This window comes from Gracilinanus agilis, chromosome 1, assembly GCF_016433145.1.
Source record: "Gracilinanus agilis isolate LMUSP501 chromosome 1, AgileGrace, whole genome shotgun sequence".
Lineage (NCBI taxonomy): Eukaryota > Metazoa > Chordata > Mammalia > Didelphimorphia > Didelphidae > Gracilinanus > Gracilinanus agilis.
Genome location: NC_058130.1, coordinates 639383448 through 639406629, shown reverse-complemented (window position 1 = coordinate 639406629; position 23182 = coordinate 639383448). Strand labels below are relative to the sequence as shown.

Here is a 23182-nt window from a genome sequence, read left to right as displayed (position 1 = left end):
CATCATTTGGCAAACAGACATGTTTCCGTTTTTCAGTTCATTCTCTAGAAATGAACATTGAGATGTCATGCCTCAAACATTATATCTATAGCTATATATAATGTTCTTTTGATTCTACTTGTTTCACTCTTCATTATCTCATGGTCATTCAAGTTTTTTAAAATTAATCTGCTCATTGTTTTTTATGGCACAGTATCATTCTGACACAATCACACACCGCAACTTATTCAGCCATTCCGCATTTGATGCATCTCCCCGATTTCCCATTCTCTGCCACCACAAAGAGAGCTGCCATAAATACTTTGGAACATTTAGGTTCTTTTCCTTTCCCCCTGATTTCCCTGGGAAATAAAATGCTAGGTCTAAAGATATTTACAGCCCCATAGCTCTCTGGGCATAATTCAAATTGCTCTCCAAAATGGTTGGGTCAGTTCATAGCTCCACCAAGAGTGCATCAGTGTCCCCACTTTTCCATCCCCTCCAATATTTGTCACCTTGCCCCTTTATCATTTTAGCCAATCTGATGGGTGTAAAGACAATACCTCAGAATTGCTTTGTTTTGCATTTCTCTAATCAGTAGTAATTTAAAGCATTTCTTCATAAACCTATATATAGCTTTGACTTCTTCATTCATCTACCCGATTCTTAAGAAATCTGTATTAGGTAAATGTGTTTTCAAGATGCCTCACTCTGGATACAACTACAGATACTGGAAATAAAAGCCTAAATAGAAATTGTGGGTTTGGAATATACAGTTCATACAAGGAGAAAGAGATATGCCCTTTAGTATGATTTATTACAGCACAGGAAACAGTTGCTAACAGCTAAAAGGGGAAATGCAATGGATGAAGAGAGTACTGATTAAAAGGAAAAAAGGAGCTTAAAAACAAAACCAGAACTTAATTCAGATTTTCAGTACCTGACTGGTTGTTTTCTAGTTGGAGGAAAATTTCTATTCACTTAAAAAAAATCTATTCTTCATTAGTAATATTTTAAAAATAGTTCCCTGTTCTCTCTTCTGATCTCTATTCATATCAAATACTTGGTAATCCTACTCTAGTTAGTCCTGAACTTTCTGGATCTATATTTATTTTCTGTGATAATAGAGAAGAGAATATTAAAACCAAGAGAAAACTTAAAGATCATCTACCCAAACAACTCCCTTTTAGCTTCCAGATGAGAAAATTGAAACCCAGAGAGGAAAAATTACTTACTCAAAGTGGCATAGCTTGTTCAGGGAAGATCTAGGTCTAGAACACATGTCATTCAATTCCCAAACTATTGCTTTTTAAAATATATACTATTATGGCTATCTTTTACTGGTTATAGCTCTTCTTGCTCTTTTGGACATAGGATTACTTCTTATATTTCATTCTTTACCTTCTCCTTTCTCTCCAAGAGAGAACTGTCAGATAGTGAAGCTTTTAGTTGTTAAGTATAAAGCAAAAAGTTTTGTTTGATTTCCAGGTTGTACTTTTTTGGTTCTCTAATCTCCCTGAAAATCAGGTGGTTGCACCATTAGCAATAGCCATTGGTTCCAGGAAGTGCAGTGTAAAGTCAGCCAAAACACACAAAAAAATTTAAAAACATTTTTCGTGTTTTCTTTATACTTACTTAATAGATCTTATTGAACTTTGTAGGATATCATACTTTTTACTCATCTCCTTTATGTTTAACAACATATTGAGAAAATGGCAATAATAATATTTTAATTTATGCAAGATTCCTGAAAAAAAGCTATACATAAATATAATCATATATTCATAAATATTTTAGTCTATTTTTAGAGATACTCAGTCCTCATTTTGTGAATCAGCTTTAATTAGCAGTGACTTAACATTCTAACTTCACTATCCTTGACTTTCACATCAAATATATCATAATTGAAAAATAAAGATTGGGCTAAAGTTCTATCTACCCTACTGTCTCATTGTAGCACAAATGTGATCCTTAGTCTCTGAAAGTTATGTCAAACTCTGGCAGGACTGACCAATAGTTATATTAATAGCTTACATTTTATGGGCATGTGTATATAAATATTTAATCAGCTCTTTTTGTAGAGGTAAAGGATTGGAAATTAAGGGTGAAGCTATTAATTTGGAAATGGCTAGCTAAATGAATTATAGTATAAGAATGTAATGGATTATTATGCTATAAGAAATGACGAAAGAGACGGTATCAGAGAAACCTTAGAAGATTTGTGTGAACTAATGAAGTGAGCAGAACCAGGAATATTTATGTAATAACCACTCAATCAATAAACATTAAGTGTCTACTACATATGCCAGGCACTGTGTTAAACATTAGAGATACAATCAGTCAGTCTCTGCCGATGAAGAGTTTACAATCTAATAAAGGAGACAACATGCAAACAAATCTATAGAAAGCAAGCTATTATTAGAAAAAGGAGGAAATAATTTTTAAAGGAGAAAAACACTGGAATTAAGAGGGCTTAGGAAGTCTTTTTTTTTTTTTTTTTATCAAAGGTGGATGTAAGTTGGGACTTAAAAGAAGCCAGGGTGGTCAGTAGATAGAAAGAATAGCATTCCAAGGATTGAGGATAGCCAAAGAAAATTCCCAGAGCTGAGAGATAGACTGTCTTGTTCTTGGAACAGCCAGAAATCCAGTTGCCAGAGGATCAAAGAGTGTGAGTTCGAGGAGTAAGGTATAAAAATGGGGCTAGGTCATGAAGAGCTTTACAATAGGAATCCACTGGAGTTTGGAGAGAGAGAGACAGAAACAGAGACAGAGAGAGAGTAGAATTTGAGGTAGGCAGACCCACCACCAGGCTATTGCGGTAATCAAGGCATGAATTAATACTAGAGGGGTAGCCATGTCAGAGGAGAGAAGAGGGTCTATGCAAGAGATGTTGCAAAGGTGAAACAAAGAGACCTTGGCAACAGCTTGGATATGAGTGCTGAGCAATAGTGAGGAATCCAGAATGACTTCTAGGTTGTGAGCCTGATGAATAGGGAAGATGGTGCTGCTCTCTGCACTACTAGGGAAAGGGTTGGGAGGAGGAGGTGATGGTTTTGGGGTAAAAATATTGAGTTCTATGTTAGATACATTGAGCTCAAGATTTCCACTAGACATCCAGTTCAATATGTCTGAAATAACAATTGTAAAAACAACTTTTAAAGAGTTAAGAACTCCGATCATTGCACTTAACAATCATTAATTCAGAGCACCATTGATAAAACGTGCTACCTACCTCTTTACTGAGAGGTAATGGACTAGAAATGCAGAATAAGACATACTGACATGGCAAATATATATTCATACATATATATATTTGTTTTGTTTAACTGTGCTTGTTTCTTTTAGTGACTATGCAAGGATTTTTTTTCAATGAGATGAGGAAGGAGGGAAGCATAGAAAAGAAATCATTAATGGAAAATAAAATAAAATAAAAATCCTTTTCTCTTCCCCAAAGAAAGATAAATTATTTGAATGCTATAGTGAACCCTAAAGAGGTATTAACACAATAAGAAGAAAGCCTCCATTTTGTTAGACCTTCTTTGGAAAATTTATTGGAAAATATGACAAAAAGAATTTTCCAAGATGAGAAGAAATGAAAAAGTTATAATTTATATTGATTAAAGGAATACTCAAACCAATGGAATTATAAACCTGTCAAAGTATTTGAGTTAATAGAGTCTCTACTATTTAAAGAAATCATAAAAGAGGTTTGAATAGTGATCTATCATTTTGTAAATAATTTTCTAACCATCTTCTACCTGCTTGGGAAGTCCAGGGCTTTTAAGATATCATGTTTTATATCTTTTCATTTCTTTTTACTTGGAGAAATGTCATTTTGAACAGCCCTTTTTCATATTGTGAAATTTTCTTTTTTGTAGGGAGACTTGAAATACGACTATTCTATGAAATTAGGAGCCTGAATGAATGACCATCTAGGAAAGGAAGGCTACATTATAAATAAAATACGGTTTCTTTTGCTTTAATGCTTTTCAAATTATAGGTATTCATAAAGGCCAGGTGAGTCATAAGATAAATAATTTTAGATGAGTCCTTTAATTTGCTTAGTATAATTAATAATATAATAATATAATTATAATTTTTGCTATTAATACAGTAAGATGATACCATTCTCAAACAACAAATATTTATAAAGTGTGTATTGTATCTTATCATCAGCTTCAGGTAAGAGCTAGGGTAGAGAAGACATCAGAATTCAGACTGACAAATTTACCTCATTTGGGGAGATCCTTTTTAACCCTTATAGGCCAACTTGTGAAATAAGTAGCATACAGGAAACTTGAATAAAATAAAAATCCTTAGTCAGCTGGATTTCAATTGAGGCCTGTTCCCAAGATTGTAACACACCTGTTTCAAAATGGAAACATAGGATTCTTTACAAAGAGGCAACTTCCATGCTGCAAAGTCTTTTGAGCTCACTAAAATTATATTAACAGTTTGCATTCTTAAGTTGTCATTTTAAAAAATTGACAGATTATGTCTATTCATTTGACAATCATTTCTGCATGATAAATAAAAAAAAAAATCCTTCCCAGGTATTTATGACCTATTCTCCCAGCACCGCACATTACAGAATGATCCTGTCTCTTCTCCCCCTGGCCCTTCAACAGCAATTTTTTTTAGGAGGGAACTTGAAAAAGCAAACCCTCTTGTGTCACTTGTCATTCATTTCCTGTTCCCTGTGGCCTGGAATATTTTGGAAATATAAAAGTGTGCCTCTCTTTAATTACTTTTGTTTTCTTCTATCACATAATTGTTTTACACCAAGGAACTGAGAAACTATGACAATAAACAGCAGTTGTGTGGTTTTCAGGGCAACCCAAGGGACTATCATTCACTTGTATCCATAAGCACATACACTTGGTAGACATACTCTGCCACACAGCATATTTGCCTTCTATCTTGCATCAGTATTTGTTTTTTTTAGTTGAATAATGTATGAAATTACAAGGAACTTATTAATTCATTACTCATCTGTGAAAGTTCATTCCAAATGTTTTTCCCATTACATTTATGGAAAACATTGTTAACATGAAAGTTATTGATACAGATACATCATTTTTGTAATTATGAATAAAGAATAATTTGGTGATTTTTGTCAAGTCTAAAATGTATTTTCTTTGATCTAACCATTTCATGTATCATAACGCCTGACAACAAGAACAAGATTGGTGCAGAGCCCGATCATTTTGTCACTTTGGACCTTTCCATATTTCAGTTTACTTAAATCTCAGATCAGAATTGCTAAAAATGTAGTCATACTTTTATCAGCAGTTTGTGGGTCGTTTGGTGGATGATCCAAATTTCTTTTTCATTTTTTAATGTCACTTTTTGAAATAGTTTCACGTAGTACATAATAAATATTATTTGCATGAATGAATGAAATAGCTTTAAATATTTCATAACTTTTGAATTAAGCCATTTATGTACATGCTGCTCTTTTGCATCTGTGATGACTTTTGCTTTTTTATACATCCTCTGGTCTCGTCATTTATAAGGGATTTCATATGGGCCAAAGTGTTATGTAGACATAGCACAGTCTCAAGAATAACATGGGAATTTATTCAAGATCCAGTTGAATTGCTGTCATACTTGATTTTAAAATCTTTTCTATTCTGAGGCTGGTAGATTCCTAAACAAAATATTTGGCTAGTCTAATCAAATCTACAAACTTTATATAGCCATCTTTGTGACTAGCCATCAAAATTATTTTAATTTATGTAATCTGTAAAACAATTATGTCCTCTTTATAGTTTTTATTATTATTATGAGGGCAACCTTCTGCTTTGAAAATATTTTTCTGAAATGTACAGACACCTGACTGTATAGTGGGATATTCTTATCCCTCACACTAATCCTACCTGCGCTATACTTCTAATTCTGTGACCTGGGGCAAGTCATTCGACTAGAGTGGATTTCTATTCTTCTATAAAATAAGATGGCTGAATAGATGATTGTTTCTACCTCTAAAAGTCTATGATCCTATTGATATTATAACACTGAAAATTTTAACCTGAGCCAGATATATCTATAGGATTTTGTTCTTTTGTTTGATATGCTATGATTAATATGTATGTGAGTAGATATTTCATGTCATGAACTACAAATCCAAAGGTGTAACAAAAATACTCTTTCATTTATGTTTGCTTTCCTAGAATTAAACTTTTAGGATGTTGTCAATGCAGCAGAAAAATGACAGGTCAGTTGGAGAGTCACCTCTCTGGTTTTCTTCCCACCCAGTTAACTTTCCCCTTCATATTCTGCGTTATAGGGCTAATCTAAATACTACCTCTCCCTATGCATTTTGATGATATCTATTACCATCTTTACCTGAATGACTCCATGCTATTTTATATACGTATTGATAGGATCTGTTAGAGTTATTTTATGCCTTCGTCTTCAGTATAACTCATCTTTTCTGGGGTACGCTTTATAGTAAATTTGTCACCAGAAGAAATACAAATAATAATTTGTCACAAAGCAGATTTGTAAAATAGTTTGGGTACTTAATTATTCCGTCCAAGGATCCTGTTAAATATGTCTAAGCAAGAAATGTTTTGTTTTCATTTTGTGAACTATTCATTTTGAAGGCTGTCAGCAGAAAAGAAAAATGCACTTAACGGATTTATGATTTTAATTGGAGAGCTTTTTTATCCACTAAAACTATTATGGGCAAGGTCCTTTTGTGCCATATGTGTTTGAAGTTCTTTTCTTGGCAAGAAAGTGTTTTTTAAATAAGAAAATTATCTCTTCCCAGAAAAGTATCCTTGCACACAGAAAAGCAATCATTTTATTAACAAGAATATGAGATGAAACAGTGATTGTGCCAACAAGGAACAAATGTTATCATGCAGAAGAAATGCACTGGGGTGCAATATTTTATGCAGTGTTGCCATTGAGACAATAAAGTTACCATAGACATACTAATAAAAATGAATTTGCTATACAAAAGTTCCTATAAGTATTAACTGTTAAACACATTGTGGTAGATATTTTGTTGATGTCTTCATTGTTACATTTCAGCTGGAGAATGAAGGTTTTAATTCAAATGTAATTCAGCAAAGACCGCTGGATGGCTGTGTGACCATTGTAACCATCAGTAAACCCGATTCATGTGCGATTAGTCCAAAAGTTACAAAAGCTGTTTCTGAGTTCTTGTTTGTACCCACCATCATGAGATTACACCAGAATTAAAACATGCAGTACTTGAATTGACTTCAAAGACTGAGTTTACACTTCTAGCTAGTTCGGCCGTTTTTATTGATTCATGTTTTCCATTTGGCTTCCATATCCTGTTCTTACTAGATGCCCCTTCTAGAATTTCATTTACAAATCTTACAGCCCTGGTTAGACACACAAATTAATACAGTGGTGGAGGCTGTGGATTTTAGCCGCTTCATGCCTCCTGCTTGGAAAATAATATTTGCTGTTTTTCCATCTAAGTCTAGCACCATATTGAAAATGGCTATATGCATCTTAAACTGTACTTTAAACTCACTTTAGTCAAAATATATTTTAGGAAGATTATTTACAACGGCTATCATCGCCAGGACTATTTGTTAATGAAGTTCAAACATTTCCATGCAGAGTAAGAGAATCAACTATTTCCTAAATAGGTTTTTCCCCCTCAAACCAATAAAGTAAAAAATAGTCCATCTTATGACCCCAAGAAGTTTGGCTAATGCTTAGGCCAACAATAAAAAAGCCAGATGATTCTACAGATTTTGTAATTCACTTACAAATTCAAGACCTATAATCTCTCAGGGCTCTCAGGCAACTCTAGCCCCAAGTTTCAGAGAATGAAGGAATTTGCACTGACAGGGGAAGCAGGTCTTTGGGAGTTACTTATACTCATGAAATCAGAGGGTTGGTAATAAAAATATTCCAATTACCTTTCTTTTCTCCTTTAAAAGCTACATGTTGTTTTCGTATTTTTGTTCTAGAAAACTCTTTACCTATCATCTTAGAATCAATTGGTTCTAAGGCAGAAAAGTGGTAAGTCACACAGCTAGGAAGTGTCTGAGGGCAGATTTGAACCCAAGACCTCCCATTTCTAGGTCTGACTGTTGAGGCACTAAACCACATAGCTGCCTACAGCACCCCCACCCCGCCACATAGAATTTTAAAACAACCTCTTTGGGAGACATTTCTATATCCAAAATGTGTTTCTCTTCAGAATAGTATATTTTATTTTAAATACTCCATTTGATTTACATAATCATCTTTGGAATGTCTTATATGTTTTTTATCCCATGACATTTTATAAGTCCACATTTAGTAGATGTAGATAGATACCCTAGAAATCAACCTCTCTGTGCTTTATTGGACAGTTTGATGAGCTGCTATGCTGCCTGACCCACTCTCTTCCCTACCCCACTAAAAAATAAAAAATCATTGCTTGGTGACGGGCTTTCTGATGATGAGTCTCCTAACTTAGCCAGGCTAGTCTTCCATAGTCACAGAACCTCAGAATTGGAAGGAGCTCCAGTGTCCCATCTAATCCACACAGTACTTAGATGAGAATCTCCTCTACAATATCCATAGCAAGGGGTTAATCCAGTCTTTTCATTAAGCCTTCCAGGGAAAGAGAATCCACCTCCTTTTTGAAACAGCATGTTCCACTCTTTGGCCAGCTCTCATTATTAGAATGTGTTTCCCTAGCTGAGCCTGACCCGCCTGTCTGTCTTTTCTGCCCATCATCCTCTCTTTTGTTCTTGGATGATGCCCCAAGCGCTGAGCTGCTCTCTCCGAAGGCTTACCAACTTAGTAGGGAAGCCCTTGCAAAGCTTTTGCTCTTTTGCCATAGTTTTCAGGGAACCAAAATAGGGCATAAATGGAAGAAGACATTTACCTGGATAAGAAATCCATGAGCCTAAAATTGGAAGAATGGTAAAGAACACTGAGGTGAGGATTAGGGGGAGCAAAAAAGCAGAAGTCCTGGAGTTGTGGGAGAATATGATAGAATAAGGGTCAGCAATCTAAGATCTAAAGACCAAATATTGCTTACATTTACTGTTGTATAGCCAAGGTATGTAAAAACCAAGAGTGGTTTTTATAAATAAAGTTGGATTTACAAATATAGAAGACCATTCTTAGCTCTCTTTGAGCCAGGAAAAAAAAAAACCACTATATTCATCTCACAGGCCATAGTTGATTCTGGCTATAGAACTAATGAGAAAGGTAATGAGCAATATTGACCGAGCATAGATTATAAAACTCAGAGACAGGAAATAATACATGGTGATAGAGTGGAAAGTGTGGGACATGAAATCAGATCTTCGGGCTCCAAAATTTGCTAGTTGTATGACCATGGACAAACTTAATTTTCCTGAGGCTTAGTTTCCTCATCTGTGAAATGTGTAGTACTTGTATTGCCTACCTCACATAAATGAATGAATGAGAAAACATTTAGTAGTTACTTATGTGCTAAGTGCTGTTGAAACATCTCCAAACATGAAGATAGTGCCTCCTCTTAAGAATTTTAATTTTATTTAATTTTAATAGGAGGAGGCAAAATAAATAGAAGAAGCTTGGCCAGGAAGGCATATTTTAGTTTGAAAAATTACAGTAATGAATGAAATCCTAAGGGAATAAATTGACATATCTTTCCAAGAACAATGACAGATATGATTTGAGGTGATATGCAGAAATGATTGCTGTGAGGGAAAGTGCTTTGTAACCTTTAAAGTACTATATAAATGTGAGTTATTAATATGTCTCATTACTCTAAAAGTATACTAGATTTGACAAAAGCTGCCATCTCAAAAAGATGAACAATGAGTAATTCTGCCATTCTGGACTTAATTCTGATGAATTAAGGAAGAACAAACTGATAATGTAGAAATGATAGGAACATTAGGATATTGTTTCTTTGTTATCTTAGAGTTTGAAATAGAAAAGGAAGGGAAAGTTGGGAACAGTTCCATATGTAAAGTAGCCTTGAAGAAAAAAGTTTTCAAAACAATTTTAAGGAAAAAATTAGGCACAATCTAATTGTCAGATATTTTAAGGTGCATATAGCTCAAGACAGGTAAAAGGGAGTCTCAAAAAGTTTAATTGTGACCATGAAATGAATACTTCCAGTGAAGAAAGAAGTCAGTGCGTAAGTTGCACTAAACCTATAAAACCTTCCAAGTAGACTGTGACTGGCATCAGCAACTCTCTATGGAATCTCATCCACACACAAGCTGACAGACACAAAATGGGTCAGAAAAATACAAAATTCAAATGAGAAGGGAAGTGAACAGATCTCTCCCTGGATCACACCACTTTGGAAGCATCCAAAAAATTTATAGACCTCTAGACTGAGCTATGAAAACAACAGAAAGATATAAAAGACAGAAACTCAGACTGGGCATCCCACTTATACCCAGAAGTGGGCAGAGCCCAATCCTAACAAAGTCAAAGATGAAAGGTAGGCTAGGAAAATGAACAACAAAAAAAGAACTTGACCATAAAAACTTACTATGGAACTAGGGAAGTTCTTGACACAAACATAGAAGACAATATTTTGAAAACATGAGCAAAGCTTCAAATAAAAATACAGATTAGACACAAGCCCAACAAGAATTCCTACGAGAATTAAGGATTTAAAAAGAAAAAGAAAAAATGAAGATTTTGAAAATCAAATGAGAGCAGCAGAGGACAAATTGGGGAAATAAGTGAGAGCTATGCAAGAAATTTGTGAAAAGAGAATTACTAGCTTGGTAAGAGAAGTAAAAAAATAATGAAAAGGATAATGTTTTAAAAATCAGAATTAACTAAGCAGAAGCTAAAAACTCCATGGGACATTAAGAAACAATAAAGCAAGTCAAAATACTAAAAAAATAGAAGAGAATATGAAAAACCTTACATTTGATTGTAAGCTTTTTGAGGGCAGGGACTGTCATATTTCTATCCCCAGTGTTAAACACACTGAGTGGCACATAGTAGTTAAGTTTATTAAATGACTTATTTGAACTGGTCAAAGGAGGGGAAAATACACACACAGAAATTTACTCAACCACCAAATAGAATATAAAGGTGGGGAAAAGGAAGAGAGAATAAGAGGAAGAATAGATAATGTGATGAATTAATACAAAGAAAAACTATAAGGGGGGGGCTCAAAGAGGAGTTTAAAAGAAAACTTTCCATTGAGTGCTTGTTGAGGGAAAAAGAAGCAAGGCAGGGTTGCAAAATCAGATTGCACCAAACCTACATCACTGATGTTGAGTTCACTTATTTTTCCTTGACACCCTCTTTAGAAGGAACAGGAAACAAACAGAGGGGAAAATATAAGGGAAGAGAACAGAGGGAAATATACCCTTAACAGTAATTGCTATGAATGCCAGCAGGATGAACTCACCCATAAAACAGCAGAGGACAGCAAAATGGATTAAAAAGCAGAAAACAACCTATGTGGTTTATAAGAAACACACCTGCAACATCAAGTTTCATACATTTAAAATAAGGGACTGGAACAAAATCTATTATGCTTCAACTGAAGAAAAAAAAAAAGCCAGGTGACACTTATGATTTCAGATGAGGCAACAGCAAAAATAAATTAATTTTTAAAAAGATAATCAGGGAAACTACATCTTGCCAAAAGGTACCATAGACAACATCAATGCTAAGTATTATTTTGACATAGCGTCTAAATGTTTAAAGGAAAAGTTAGGAGAATTAAAGGAAGATTTAGCAAAACTATAATAGTGGGGATCCTTTAACACCTAATAAATTTAATTAGAAAATAAGAAAATTAAGGAATTTTAGAAACGCTACTCATGATAGACCTCAGAAGAGCATTAAAATAATAGGAGGGAGAATTCATATTTCACAGCTGGGAAGAGCAACTTTATAAAAACTAACCATTTATTTGGGAATAAAAATTCCATAAACAAAAGCAGAAAAGCAGAAAAACTAAACATCTTTTACAGATCATAATACAATAAAAATAATATGCAGTGAAGGAATAAAGAAAGATGAATAATTATTTGGAAACTAATCCCAAAGAATGGATGGGTCAAACTTTTTTTTTTTTAATTCATTAGGGGCTCAGTGGATTGAGAGTCAGGCCCAGAGAAGGGAGGTCTTGGGTTCAAATTTGACCTCAGATACTTCCTAGCTGTGTGACCCAGGGCAAGTCACTTAACCCCCATGGCCCAGTCCTTACTGCTCTTTTGTCTTGGAACCAATAGAAAGTATTGATTCTAAGATGGAAGGTAAGGTTTTTTTTTTTTAATTATTAAAGATAATGGCAACACTTGGGACAATATGCCAAAATTTGGGGGATTTAATCAAGCAATTTTTAGGGGAAATTTTATATCTCTAAACATTTTTAGCATTAAAAGAAAAAAGAGATTGATGAATTGGACATGCAACTAAAAAACACACAAAAAAAACCCAACTAGCTTAAAATTCCCTAACACAAAAATATAGATCCTGGGGGATCTAGAAATTTAAAAAAAAAATAGATAATTTACTAGTTAACTTGATTTTTTAAAAAGAAAGAAGAAACCAAAATTGCCAACACAAAAAAATGAAAAAGATGAATTTATAAACAATGAAGTCCAAGAAATTATCAGAAACTATTCTGTCCAGTTATATACCCCCAAAACTGATCATCTAAATTAAACAGATAAGTATTTATAAATGTAACAATGTTGGATAGTCATAAATCTCCTTGGCATTTATAGTTTTCCTACAAGCAGGGGTAGGGTAGAGGTTTTTCACCCGCAGTAACTATGGCTATGGGAAAGTTTTGTATGACTCTCAAGGAGAATGAAGAGATGTAGCAACTGTCCCATGTCAGTGACAAGCCCAAGGAAGCAGCTAATGTCCGTCATATCTGCAGTTTCCCTCTGTAAGATCATGAGAAATGACCTCTATATAAATGGACAAGTGGCAGATGTGACCGTGTGCTTGATTATTGGCACTGACCCTTCAACAGGAGCAAAGAAAGATACCACCCAGCTGAGGGAAGCTAGGGAGACCTCCCCTGCCCTCATCTTACTTCCATTGTGTTATTCTTACATTGAAGAATTGCTTTAAAATGTTAAAGAATATATTTGTGAGATTTAAATGACTTGCCATAAACATCTGTGATAGTACCTATTCCGCTGTTGCTTAGTATTCCTTTGTTTGGTGTGAGGGTGCAGGTGGGAAAGGAGAGTCTTTCACAGTGCCAGGCTGGGAGCTCAACTCTCACCCAATTTGTGAGAGTTTGCTTTCTAACTGGGAGTATAAGCATGAGCTTTTCATAGCTGCCCTTTTAAGGGCCGAATTCCTTTAATTCAGCCCCTATTTTATAAATCTGCCTCATAGTCAGGAGTCAAGGTTACACCGAAAATATAAAAAGCTCACATTAACAGAACAGGGAATAGAGGATTTAAGCAACTCAATCTCAGAAAAAAAGAAAAAGTAATAAATGAACTCCCAGAGAAAAAACTCCAGATCGGATGAATTCCCAAGCAAATTCTATAAAACATTTGAAAAACAATTCCAACAATCTATCAAACTCAGATATGGTTCGTGTCTATTTCCCTGAATCAGGGTGACAGGATCCCCCAAGAACTCACTGTAGAATATAGCTCTGTACAAATGCTCTGGATCTTCCTCTTCTTTCATTCCAAATAACTAAAACAGAGAGGTCTGTAAAGGGAAACGTATCTACCTCCTCACACTGCACAGGATCCCTTTGCCTTTCAGATCCTCTTCAAAGAGGTAGTCAAACAAGGTTACAGTTCTGGGTTTCAAACTTTAACAGTGTTCTTTGTACCCAGGCTAGGACAACCTAAGTGGTGTGAGTTTGAAAATTAATATCCAACATTCTAAGTATTATATTTAATAAGATTTAATAATAACTAACAAAAAAAAAAAAAAGCTAGAGCAAAAAGCCACCTTCCTCAGACCCGCAGGCGGTGGGGAAAAAAGAGACAAGGAAGCGCTTACAGCAAACTACATACAAAACGTGACCATGCAACGTGGTAGAGAGATCAAAAGGAATTCTGGGAAATACTGAAAGAATTCTGGGGAATGTAGTTCAGAGGTACAAAATTCTCCACTTAATACAGTGGCCACTTAAAAAAAAGCAACAGAGCCTGGCTTCCTTACACCTTCTTCTATCCTACTTTCCCAGTGTTGAAGCCAGTGGACATTTTGGCAGAGGGGCTGTGGTTTGGCCCAAAGCAAAAAGAGCTCCATTTAGATAGGGGAAAGTCTTGGTTCCTGCTTGCTTGGAACAGCTACATGGGCTTTCTGTAAAGAGCAGTGCTTTCCTAAGAGCATCAGAACTGGGAGCAGCGGGGGCAAATTGCAAAAAGCCAGGTTTAGGTTCAATGTCAGGAAAAGTCTCCCAACAATTAGTCACCTCAAAGTGAGCTGCCTCGGGAAGCTGTGGGCTCCTAGTCACAGGAGGTGTCCGAGCAAAGGCAGGCTAAGCACTTGACAGTATATCATAGAGGGAATGATAAATCGATTAGGTAGAGGCTAGATTGCAGGACACCAAGGTCCCTTCCATCTCAGATTCTGGGATTTTTACAGTCTCCATATCTTCCTGCCTCTCTAACCCTGAGCCTCCAAGATCAATAAATACTTACTAAGCAGCTGTGCTCAATTCTGGTGATACACAAAGAGGCAAAAAACAGACCTAGCCCTCAAGGAGCTTACATTCTAAAGGAGTAGCTAACAAGCAAATGAATATATACAAACAAGCTATATGCCAGATAAAAAAGGAAATTTTTGTTTTCCTGAGACCAGGAAACCCCAAGGATTAAGAAGAGTTAAGAAGTGGGAGAGCTTGCTCTAAAACCACGTTCATATTTAAGCTATTTTAAAGAATTCAGAAACTGTTTTTTAATAAGTAAAGCCTTGGTGAGGGACTTTCTGGGTTTGAACTACATAAAATGACCTCTCCTAAGTCACCTTAGGTCATGTTGAAACTCCTAAGAAAACAAAATCTCAGAGTGGGGAAAGTTCACTCCAAGAAATCATCTCAATTGGCCCCTCATGTGATGTTGGAATTCCTCTTACAGTACATGCAGGTCCAAATCTTGTATGGCAAAGATACTTAGATACTTAAATGCCCCATAACAAGGTAGCCCATTTCACTGTAGGATAGTTCTCTACATTAGAAAATTTTATATTGAAACTAAATCTGCCTCTTTGTAACTTCCACCCATTGGTTTTGGAACATTTGCTTACCCAAAGTGACTTCCTAAGTCTGTTGAAAAAATTTCATGATTAACAATTCACAAAAAGAGGAAAGTATGGCTTGAGTCCACCAGCTCCTGCAGATTACCTAGGATCTTAAACTACATATCAAATGAAAAAAGGCCCTATGAGCCAAGCTTAGCAATGTTCCACATCTTCAAGTAAGTCCTCAGGGATCAATTTGAAACCAAAAAAATGTGGCTCTTCTTCCCTGGGACTGTATACACTTCAGCAGGAAGAATTTTTTTTTTTAATGAATCTTGCCAAATGTTTCTTATTTATTTATATTCTCTTTTTACAGTGAACAGAAAGTCTAGTCACCCTATCTGGATGTATCTCTTCTTCTTCTTCTTTTTTTTTTTTATAACTTTGCAAGCTGAAACGAGAAATTTCTTCTCGATATCTTAACCCTAACTTCTCCAACCTCATCTCCCAACTAGTTCCCATGACTTTTTAGAATCACAGAATTAGAACATTGAAAGGGACTTAATCCAACTTATACTTGAAATCAGTATCTATTCTAACATAACTGACAGCCCTTCTTTGAAAGCTCCCAAGGAAAAGGCACTCACCGCCCACTTAGGCAGTCCACTCTTCTGGGACAGCTCTAATTATCAGGAATGCCTCTGATCTTGAACCTAAACATGACTCTGCAATTTCTACCCATCACTCCAGTTTCTGACCCTCGGCCAAGTGATCTGTCCACTGTAACTTAGCTGCCATAGTAGATATCCAACATTTAATGACAGTTTGTGTGTGTGTCTGTGTGTGTGTGTGTGTGTGTGTGTGTGTGTGTGTGTGTGTGTGTGAGCTTGTATGGGATATATCCATTTAAGCAGTGGTATGGCCACTGTTAAAGGCAGTCATCAGAAGAGCTTACTTTGACTTCACTGACCTCATGTTTAGAAAACATCTTGTGGTATCTCTGGAAAGGATTCTGCTTTGATCACATCTAGAGCCTTTGATTTCATCAGATGTTAGTCATTCCTCCCCTTTGCTGCCCCCTCTGGTCTCCCACTTGCACTCCTGCACTCTCCTGTGTTGGGTGGGTGACCTCAAACTGTAGTCCTTTGGTCGTTCTCTGTATTTTCAGGTGGATGTCACCTAACTATGTCTAGCCCATCTCTCTCTAACTCGTCCATAGAAATAGAGTGAATGAGGGTTAAATGTTTTGTTAAAACTTAAGTAAATAATAGTTATAGTGTTCCCCTGACATACTAGTCTATAATCCTGCCCCCAAAAGACAAAAAGACACTAATTCTAAAAGGATTCCAGACCCTCCACAAATATCCCATCTAGGCTTTAGAGATTCTTTTAAGCAATAACAGTGTTATGATTAAAATTATTTCAAGACACTGATTTTGGATAAGAATATCAGTTTATTGATTAGGTTGGCATTATAACCAATAAGGAAACAGGTCAGTCAGTGGTCCTCTGGATGACCAAAGACCCCAAAGAACCTCAAAGCCAACCTGTAAATAGAGATTTAGGAACTCATTATTCAGAGCTTCCCTTGAACATCCAAAGATATCACTAACCAGTAAATAGCTAATCATCAAGTTGTCCATCAAGCTCTCAGTCCTTCCCCAAACTGACAGGTAATGGTTGTCATGGTGATCACACACACACAGGAAAAGAGTCCCTGTCTCCTTTCTGTTTAGTAAATTCTGTTAAAAGGGAAGACCTTCACTGGGATTCCTAAGAACAAAGAAAATGCAAAAAGCACTTCTCTGACCCAGAGCCCAGACACAGAAATACATGGAAATTTCTCTCTGACCCTTAAAAAGAAACCAATATAGTATACAAAAGATAAATTCTCACAACAGTAAGAATTGTTCAGCCCAAGAGTCTTTATAGATCAGTGATTCCCAAAGTGGACGCCACCACCCCCTGGTGGGTGCTGCAGCGATACAGGGAGGCGATGATGGCCACAGGTTTTAACTTTTTTTGTATTACATTCTATTCTGAGTTCAATAAATAGTTTCATAATTTCAAAGTTCAATGTTTCTAATTTATACCTTTCTTTACTATATTTTACGAAAAAGGTAGAAACATTAATACATATATCTTTCCTATTAATTGCTATTAAAATTTTTTAAAATTAATTTCCAGGGGGTGCTAAGTAATATTTTTTCTGGAAAGGGGGCGGTAAGGCCAAAAAAGTTTGGGAACCACTGCTATAGAAAGACTGCCCCCCCCCTCCTCCCCTCAGGAAGGCCAAGTCAAAGAGAAGAGTCTCAGGACAGAGGGAAGAGCACAAATCATCCCCACTGCCCATTGGGGTCATTCTACCATTCCCAGTGTGAGCAGCATTGTCCAAGCCCAGCCCAATCCAGCATGAACCTTCTCTGAGGCAAAGGCACCAGAGCCCAGCCTGAGTCTTCCTCAAGCCTGTGTCTGGCTGCCTACCTCCAACAGGTGAAACCTCAGGCATTCTACGTAGCCCTCTCAGAAACTGAGTATGAGGCTTGTCTAGTCCTGACAAAGTCTAATCCAGCCCTGGACTAACATAGAAAACAGTCCCTAGTCTTCTAGTTGGGTCTACAGTAGCACCCACAAAGCTTCAGGGGAAAAAGAACCTAGACAAAATCCAGCCCAAAGAACAGTCCCTGAAACTGGGAAAGGGAAGCATGGGAGTAGTCCCTGAGCCAGTAATAGTGGGGAAAGACCCCTGGCAGAGCAGAATCTGTTATAATAGCTAATAATAGCTACTATTTATAGGGTTCTTACTGTCAAGGGTTAATGGGTTTTTAATGACTTTTGTGGTGTTTATATTGCCTTGAAGCAGCAAAATGATATATGCCTTGGAAGAGACTTTGTAATACTCCAACACAAGAAAGATCAGCGTGTCCTGAAAGTGTCTTCACTTTCCCTTTATCTTATCTAAGTCTCATCCTGAGGGGGCAGAGCCAAGATGGCGGCTTAGTAGCAGTGAAAGCCTAAACTCTGACAATCCTTCCATACCAATCTTTAAAAATTGCCTCAAAGGTACTACTTACAAGAAAGAACACTCTCCACACCCAGAGGAAGAACTGTGGGAGCAGAAACACAGAAGAAAAATAATTGCTTGATCACATGGGTCAATGGGGATATAATTGGGGATGTAGATTGTAAATGATCACCCTAATGCAAATATTAATAATATGGAAATAGGTCTTGATCAATGATACATGTAAAACCTAGTGGAATTACTCATTGGCTACGGGAGAGAGGTTGGGAGGAGGGGAAGGAAAAAACATGAATCATGTAACCATGGGAAAATATTCTTAATTAATTAATTAAACTTAAAAAAATACTGCCTCAAAACAATAAGTTCCATCCTGAGGACATTCCAAAGACTTGATTCTATCTCTTGTGCTGGGCAGAAATTTCCCACAATACCCAGTCCTAATAGACCCTCTCCCCAATTTTCAGTCTTTCCAAGGCTTGGGCCTATTCAAGCTCCTACACATGTGCTTTCTTTGAATTCTCTCTCTCTATGGAAAATGAACATCTTTGCTGTTTTCTCTTTGATTAATTTAGAGTTAACAATTGTGACTAGGTTAAAAGGTTGACAGTGAATGATGGCAGCAGTAGGATCAGAAAAAAGGAAGTCTTTCCTGCCCACAGGACATTGATAGGGGATCTTTGTGTCTCACTGTGATCTATTCCTTTTCCAATTTCAATTTCTGAAGCTCTTATCTTTAGTTGAGCTACTTTTTCTTTTGAGAAAGTGAATTCTTGTTGTTGAGACAGAAGAGGGATTTTTTGTGGGGTCTATTCCTTCTTGAGAGAGCCCTTGGGCTTAATTGCTTTGATAATTTCCTTGGATAATGGGACATTTGGTTAGCAATGAGAAGTTACCAAAGGAACATGGTGGTAGGGCAAATGCTTTGATTTATGGATTTCTGGGAGGTGTCAGCAGGTAAGTAAGAACACTTTATTACTTCTTTGTTCAGATCTTTTGGTTTTAATGATGGATAATAAAAATAACCCCCTTAACAATTGACTACAAAAAAGAGGAATCTTTAATCAGGATGCAATTGTTTAAACATCACTAGATCTAAATGTAAATTAAGTTTCTGAATGGAATGCTTTTTAGATTGGCTTCAAATTTTTAAAAACTGCCCTTTCAGATGTATTTTCTGTGTCTGTCAGTCTGTGTCTCTCTGTGTACATTTATTTCAGCCTGTAGAGACAGTCAGTGAAACTTTTTTTAAGAAACAGAAAATCAAGAAAGTTAGGACTTGGGAGGGTGATAACTGTTTCATGACTATCTTTTGAAACTGTGTATTGATCTGTATGCACAAAATAGGATTTTAGAAAGGAAAAATCCATGTGATTTATGTGTTAAAATGTTTTCTATCTCTCCCTCCTTGAATTCCTGAATGTTGAGAGTTTTTGGAAAAAGAGAAAGAGTGAGATAAGGGGTTAAAAAGAATGTATGTGCGAAGCTATAAATCCCTAAATTGTTCTTTAAAGAATTTTTATAAAATTGGAGGTATGGACAGAGGAGGGAGGAGAGTCTCATTTTAGGAACACTATAAAAAGTCTGTTGTTACAGCCAGATATTTGCATTTGTCATTAGGACATTTTCTTTCTTTTGTGAAAGGAAAATAAAAACAACTGCCTCTTCCAAGCCTACTTTCTGAGTCTGGTTCATTTCCTAAGTGGGAATTTTTAGGCAGTTTTTATCTTTTCCCACTCACTAAGACAAGTATTTCCTTAGGAAACAAATATAGGGTTGGAGGAAGGGATGTAATGTAGCTATTTTATTTGATATCTTTAATTTGCCATAGTATACTGTTTTTCAATAAATTACTTTTTTCTGATTATTTCATATTTCATTTCATTTAGGAAGCAGCATGGTATTATTAAAATAAAAAATCCCTATTCTTCCACTTACTAGCTGTGAGACCCTGGGCAAGTCATTTCAGTTATATAACCACCCTATCCTTCATCTCTAAAATCAGGGGGTTGGCGTAGATAACCTTTAAAATCCCTTCTAGCCATAAATCTATTATTCTATGATCACATACTAAAATGGTTTGATCTATAAGAATATGGGCTCAATGCAACCGAGCTTGAGCCAGAGGTTTCAATATCTGCTGATGTAGAACCCAGAGTCAGAATTAAAAATCCAGACTCTTGTATAACATTATAGTGAAACAGGCTTGTCTGTAGCAATTCCTAACTTACAGACCTTTGCCTTCCTGACCTTCCCCCTTATCTGAAGGAATTCCTTCCAGACATTCCCCACTTATCTGAAGGGACCTCCCACCTCCCAGACCTCTCCCCTGAAGGAACACCTTCCTTGAAGACATCTCCCTATCCTGCCCCCAGCTGCCTACCACTCTATAAATACCCAGCTCAGGCACAGCTCATGGTCACACATTTTGATGTGAGACCCTTGGTTTAAACTAAGACAATAAAGTCCCTTTGCATCTTGCATTGGTGGTTCAGACTCAATTACTGGGATAATTCTCCAGGCACATCACTGACACAAAAGAGAACGTCTAATCCAGATATCAAAGGTTCCCAAATTGTATGAAGGCCTGAGGAGGCCTTTGCTACATTTGCAAAAAAATAATCATCTCTCTCAGTCTATGGCCTATAGCAGACATTTAATCAATCAAGAGTGATAATATTAATAGGCACCACTACATTGACACTGAAAGATGGCAAATCTAAGATTTTTTTCTTTTGTCTATTATTAAAATTTTTAAAAATATTTCATTTTTCCCAAGTTACATGTAAAAACAATTGTAAACATTTATTTTTTAAAATTTTGAGTTACAAATTCTCTTCCTCTTTCTTTCCTCTTTCCCTGAGATGGCAAGCAATTTGATCTAGATTATGCATATGTGATCATGCAAAATATTTTTATATTAGTCATTTTGTAGAAGATACATATTTTTTAAAAAGTTCATGAAGATGAAAAGTGAAAAGTGGTATGCTTCCAACTGCATTCAGACTCCATCAGTCTTTTCTATAAAAGCGTAACCATTTTTCATGCTGAGACCTTTAGAGTTGTCTTGGATCATTGTATTGCTGAGAATAGCCAAGTCTCTCACAGTTAATCATTGTTCAGTATTATTGTTGCAATGTAAAATGTTCTCCTGGTTCTACTCATTTCTCTTTGCATCAGTTCATGGAAGACTTTCCAGGTTTTTTTTTTTTTTTAATCTTCCTGCTCCTCATTTCTTATAGCACAACAATATTTCATTACAATCACACACCAAAACTTGTTCAGCTACCTCCCAATTGAGAGACATCTCTTCAGTTTCCAATTCTTTGCTACCAAAAAAGCTGCTATAAAATTTTCTGTACAAATAAATCCTCTTCCCTTTGGAAAGAAAATCTCTTTGAGATATAGACTTAGTAGTGGAATTGCTGGATCAAAGGGTCTGCACAGTCCTTTGGATATAGTTCCAAATTGCTTTCCAAAATAGTTGGATCAATTCACAGTTCCACATTAGTGGAGTGACAGCATTTTTGACAGTTTAATAATGACAGTTTGTTGTTGTTGTTGTTCATTCATGTCCAGTTCTTCATGATTGTGAATGAGATTTTCTTGGCAAAGATACTGGAGTGGTTTGCCATTTCCTTATCCAGTTCATTTTACAGATAAGAAAACTAAGGCAAAGAGAGTTAAATGACTTGCCCATGGTCACACAACTAAGGCTGGATTTGAAAACACATCTTACTAAGTTCAGACCCGGGTCTCTATCCACTGAGCCACTAGCTGCCTCATATATTAACATTATTTGTGCCCTAGTGTATTTTTTTAAATCAATTTTATTAAAAATTTCCCAATTATATTTTTATCTGGTTCCTGCCAGTCAATAGGCAGTTTGCAAGTCTCATGTTTGACACCTGTGCTGTAAGTTCTCAAAATTCTTTTGGATCCTTATATAATGCCATGTCTTAGCTATTCCAGAGATTTCTGGATCTGGAGCTTCCTCTACCAAATGAGAGCAATGCCCTTTTCAAGACTTGAGTGTCTTAGAGCATTGCCTGTGACTGGCAAGTAGTGATTTTCCAAGGTTACACAGCCAGTAAGTGGTGGGGAAGGAACTTAATGGAGATCATGAATCATAGGTTCATAGATTTAGAGCTGAAAGCAGGAGTATGCTGGAATTAGTTCATATCAGCTTTGGAACCCAATTGTTAAATTTTCCAATTGAGCATTTACTAGGTGTGTGATCCTGAGCAAGTCACTTAATCCTGTTTGCCTTGGTTCTTCATCTGTAAAATGGACTTCAGAAGGAAAGTGCAAACCACTCTCTTTGCCAAGAAATTCTAAATGAGGTCACAAAGAGCTAGACAAAACTGAAACAACTGAACAGCACAAAATTTACCCCTAATAACCAATAAATACTACAAGTCAAGGCTTGACTTATTGTACTGTTGATTATCAAGAGTCAGTAACTTATGTCCTGCTACAAGCTAAGGATATTTTTTTACATTTTTAAATAAAGTTTTATCATGTTTAAAAATGTAAAAACCATTTTTAGCTGGGTCATAACAAAATAAAGAGAAGGCTGGATTTGGTACTCTGATTGTAGTTTGTTGATCTCTCCTAAATTTAGACTTTGGACTTAAGAGAATGATAGAGGAAATATTCATAATTCAGATAAAACTTGTTAAAATGAATTCCTGGGACAAAATGGACATCACTTTGAGTGACAAGACTGTCAGGTGGAGATGTCAGAATGTACCCAGGTGCCATGAGCCAGGGCCAAAAGTCAGTTGGAGCCAACCCTATAAATGCCCATCATGCACAGCACAAGAGGGCTCAGTCTGGAGCAATCTTGGGAGATGGGAGGTCAAGAGTGAGGGAAGGCCCTATACCTACAACTCAACTGCCTTTCTTGAGAGAGCTAGAGAGCTATTATAACCACCATCAATAGAGCTGTAAGAGAATACTACTGTCATCCAAGATCATCAATAGCCTTCCCTAATCTTTTGCTTGGCTCCAGCCAAATCAAGCCAGAGTTAGTGAGAGGAATCTTCA

At 36.2% G+C, this 23182-nt stretch overlaps 1 protein-coding gene across 1 annotated transcript in view; it reads left to right on the top strand.

The window, feature by feature from the left end:
* RGS22 (regulator of G protein signaling 22) overlaps window positions 1-3907 on the top strand; it is a 182953-nt gene extending 179046 nt beyond the window's left edge. The window contains exon 24 of the mRNA XM_044683939.1: window positions 3858-3907. Coding sequence (XP_044539874.1) covers window positions 3858-3907 — 50 coding nt within the window. The remainder of the gene's footprint in view (window positions 1-3857) is intronic.
* The last annotated feature ends 19275 nt before the right edge of the window (window positions 3908-23182 follow it).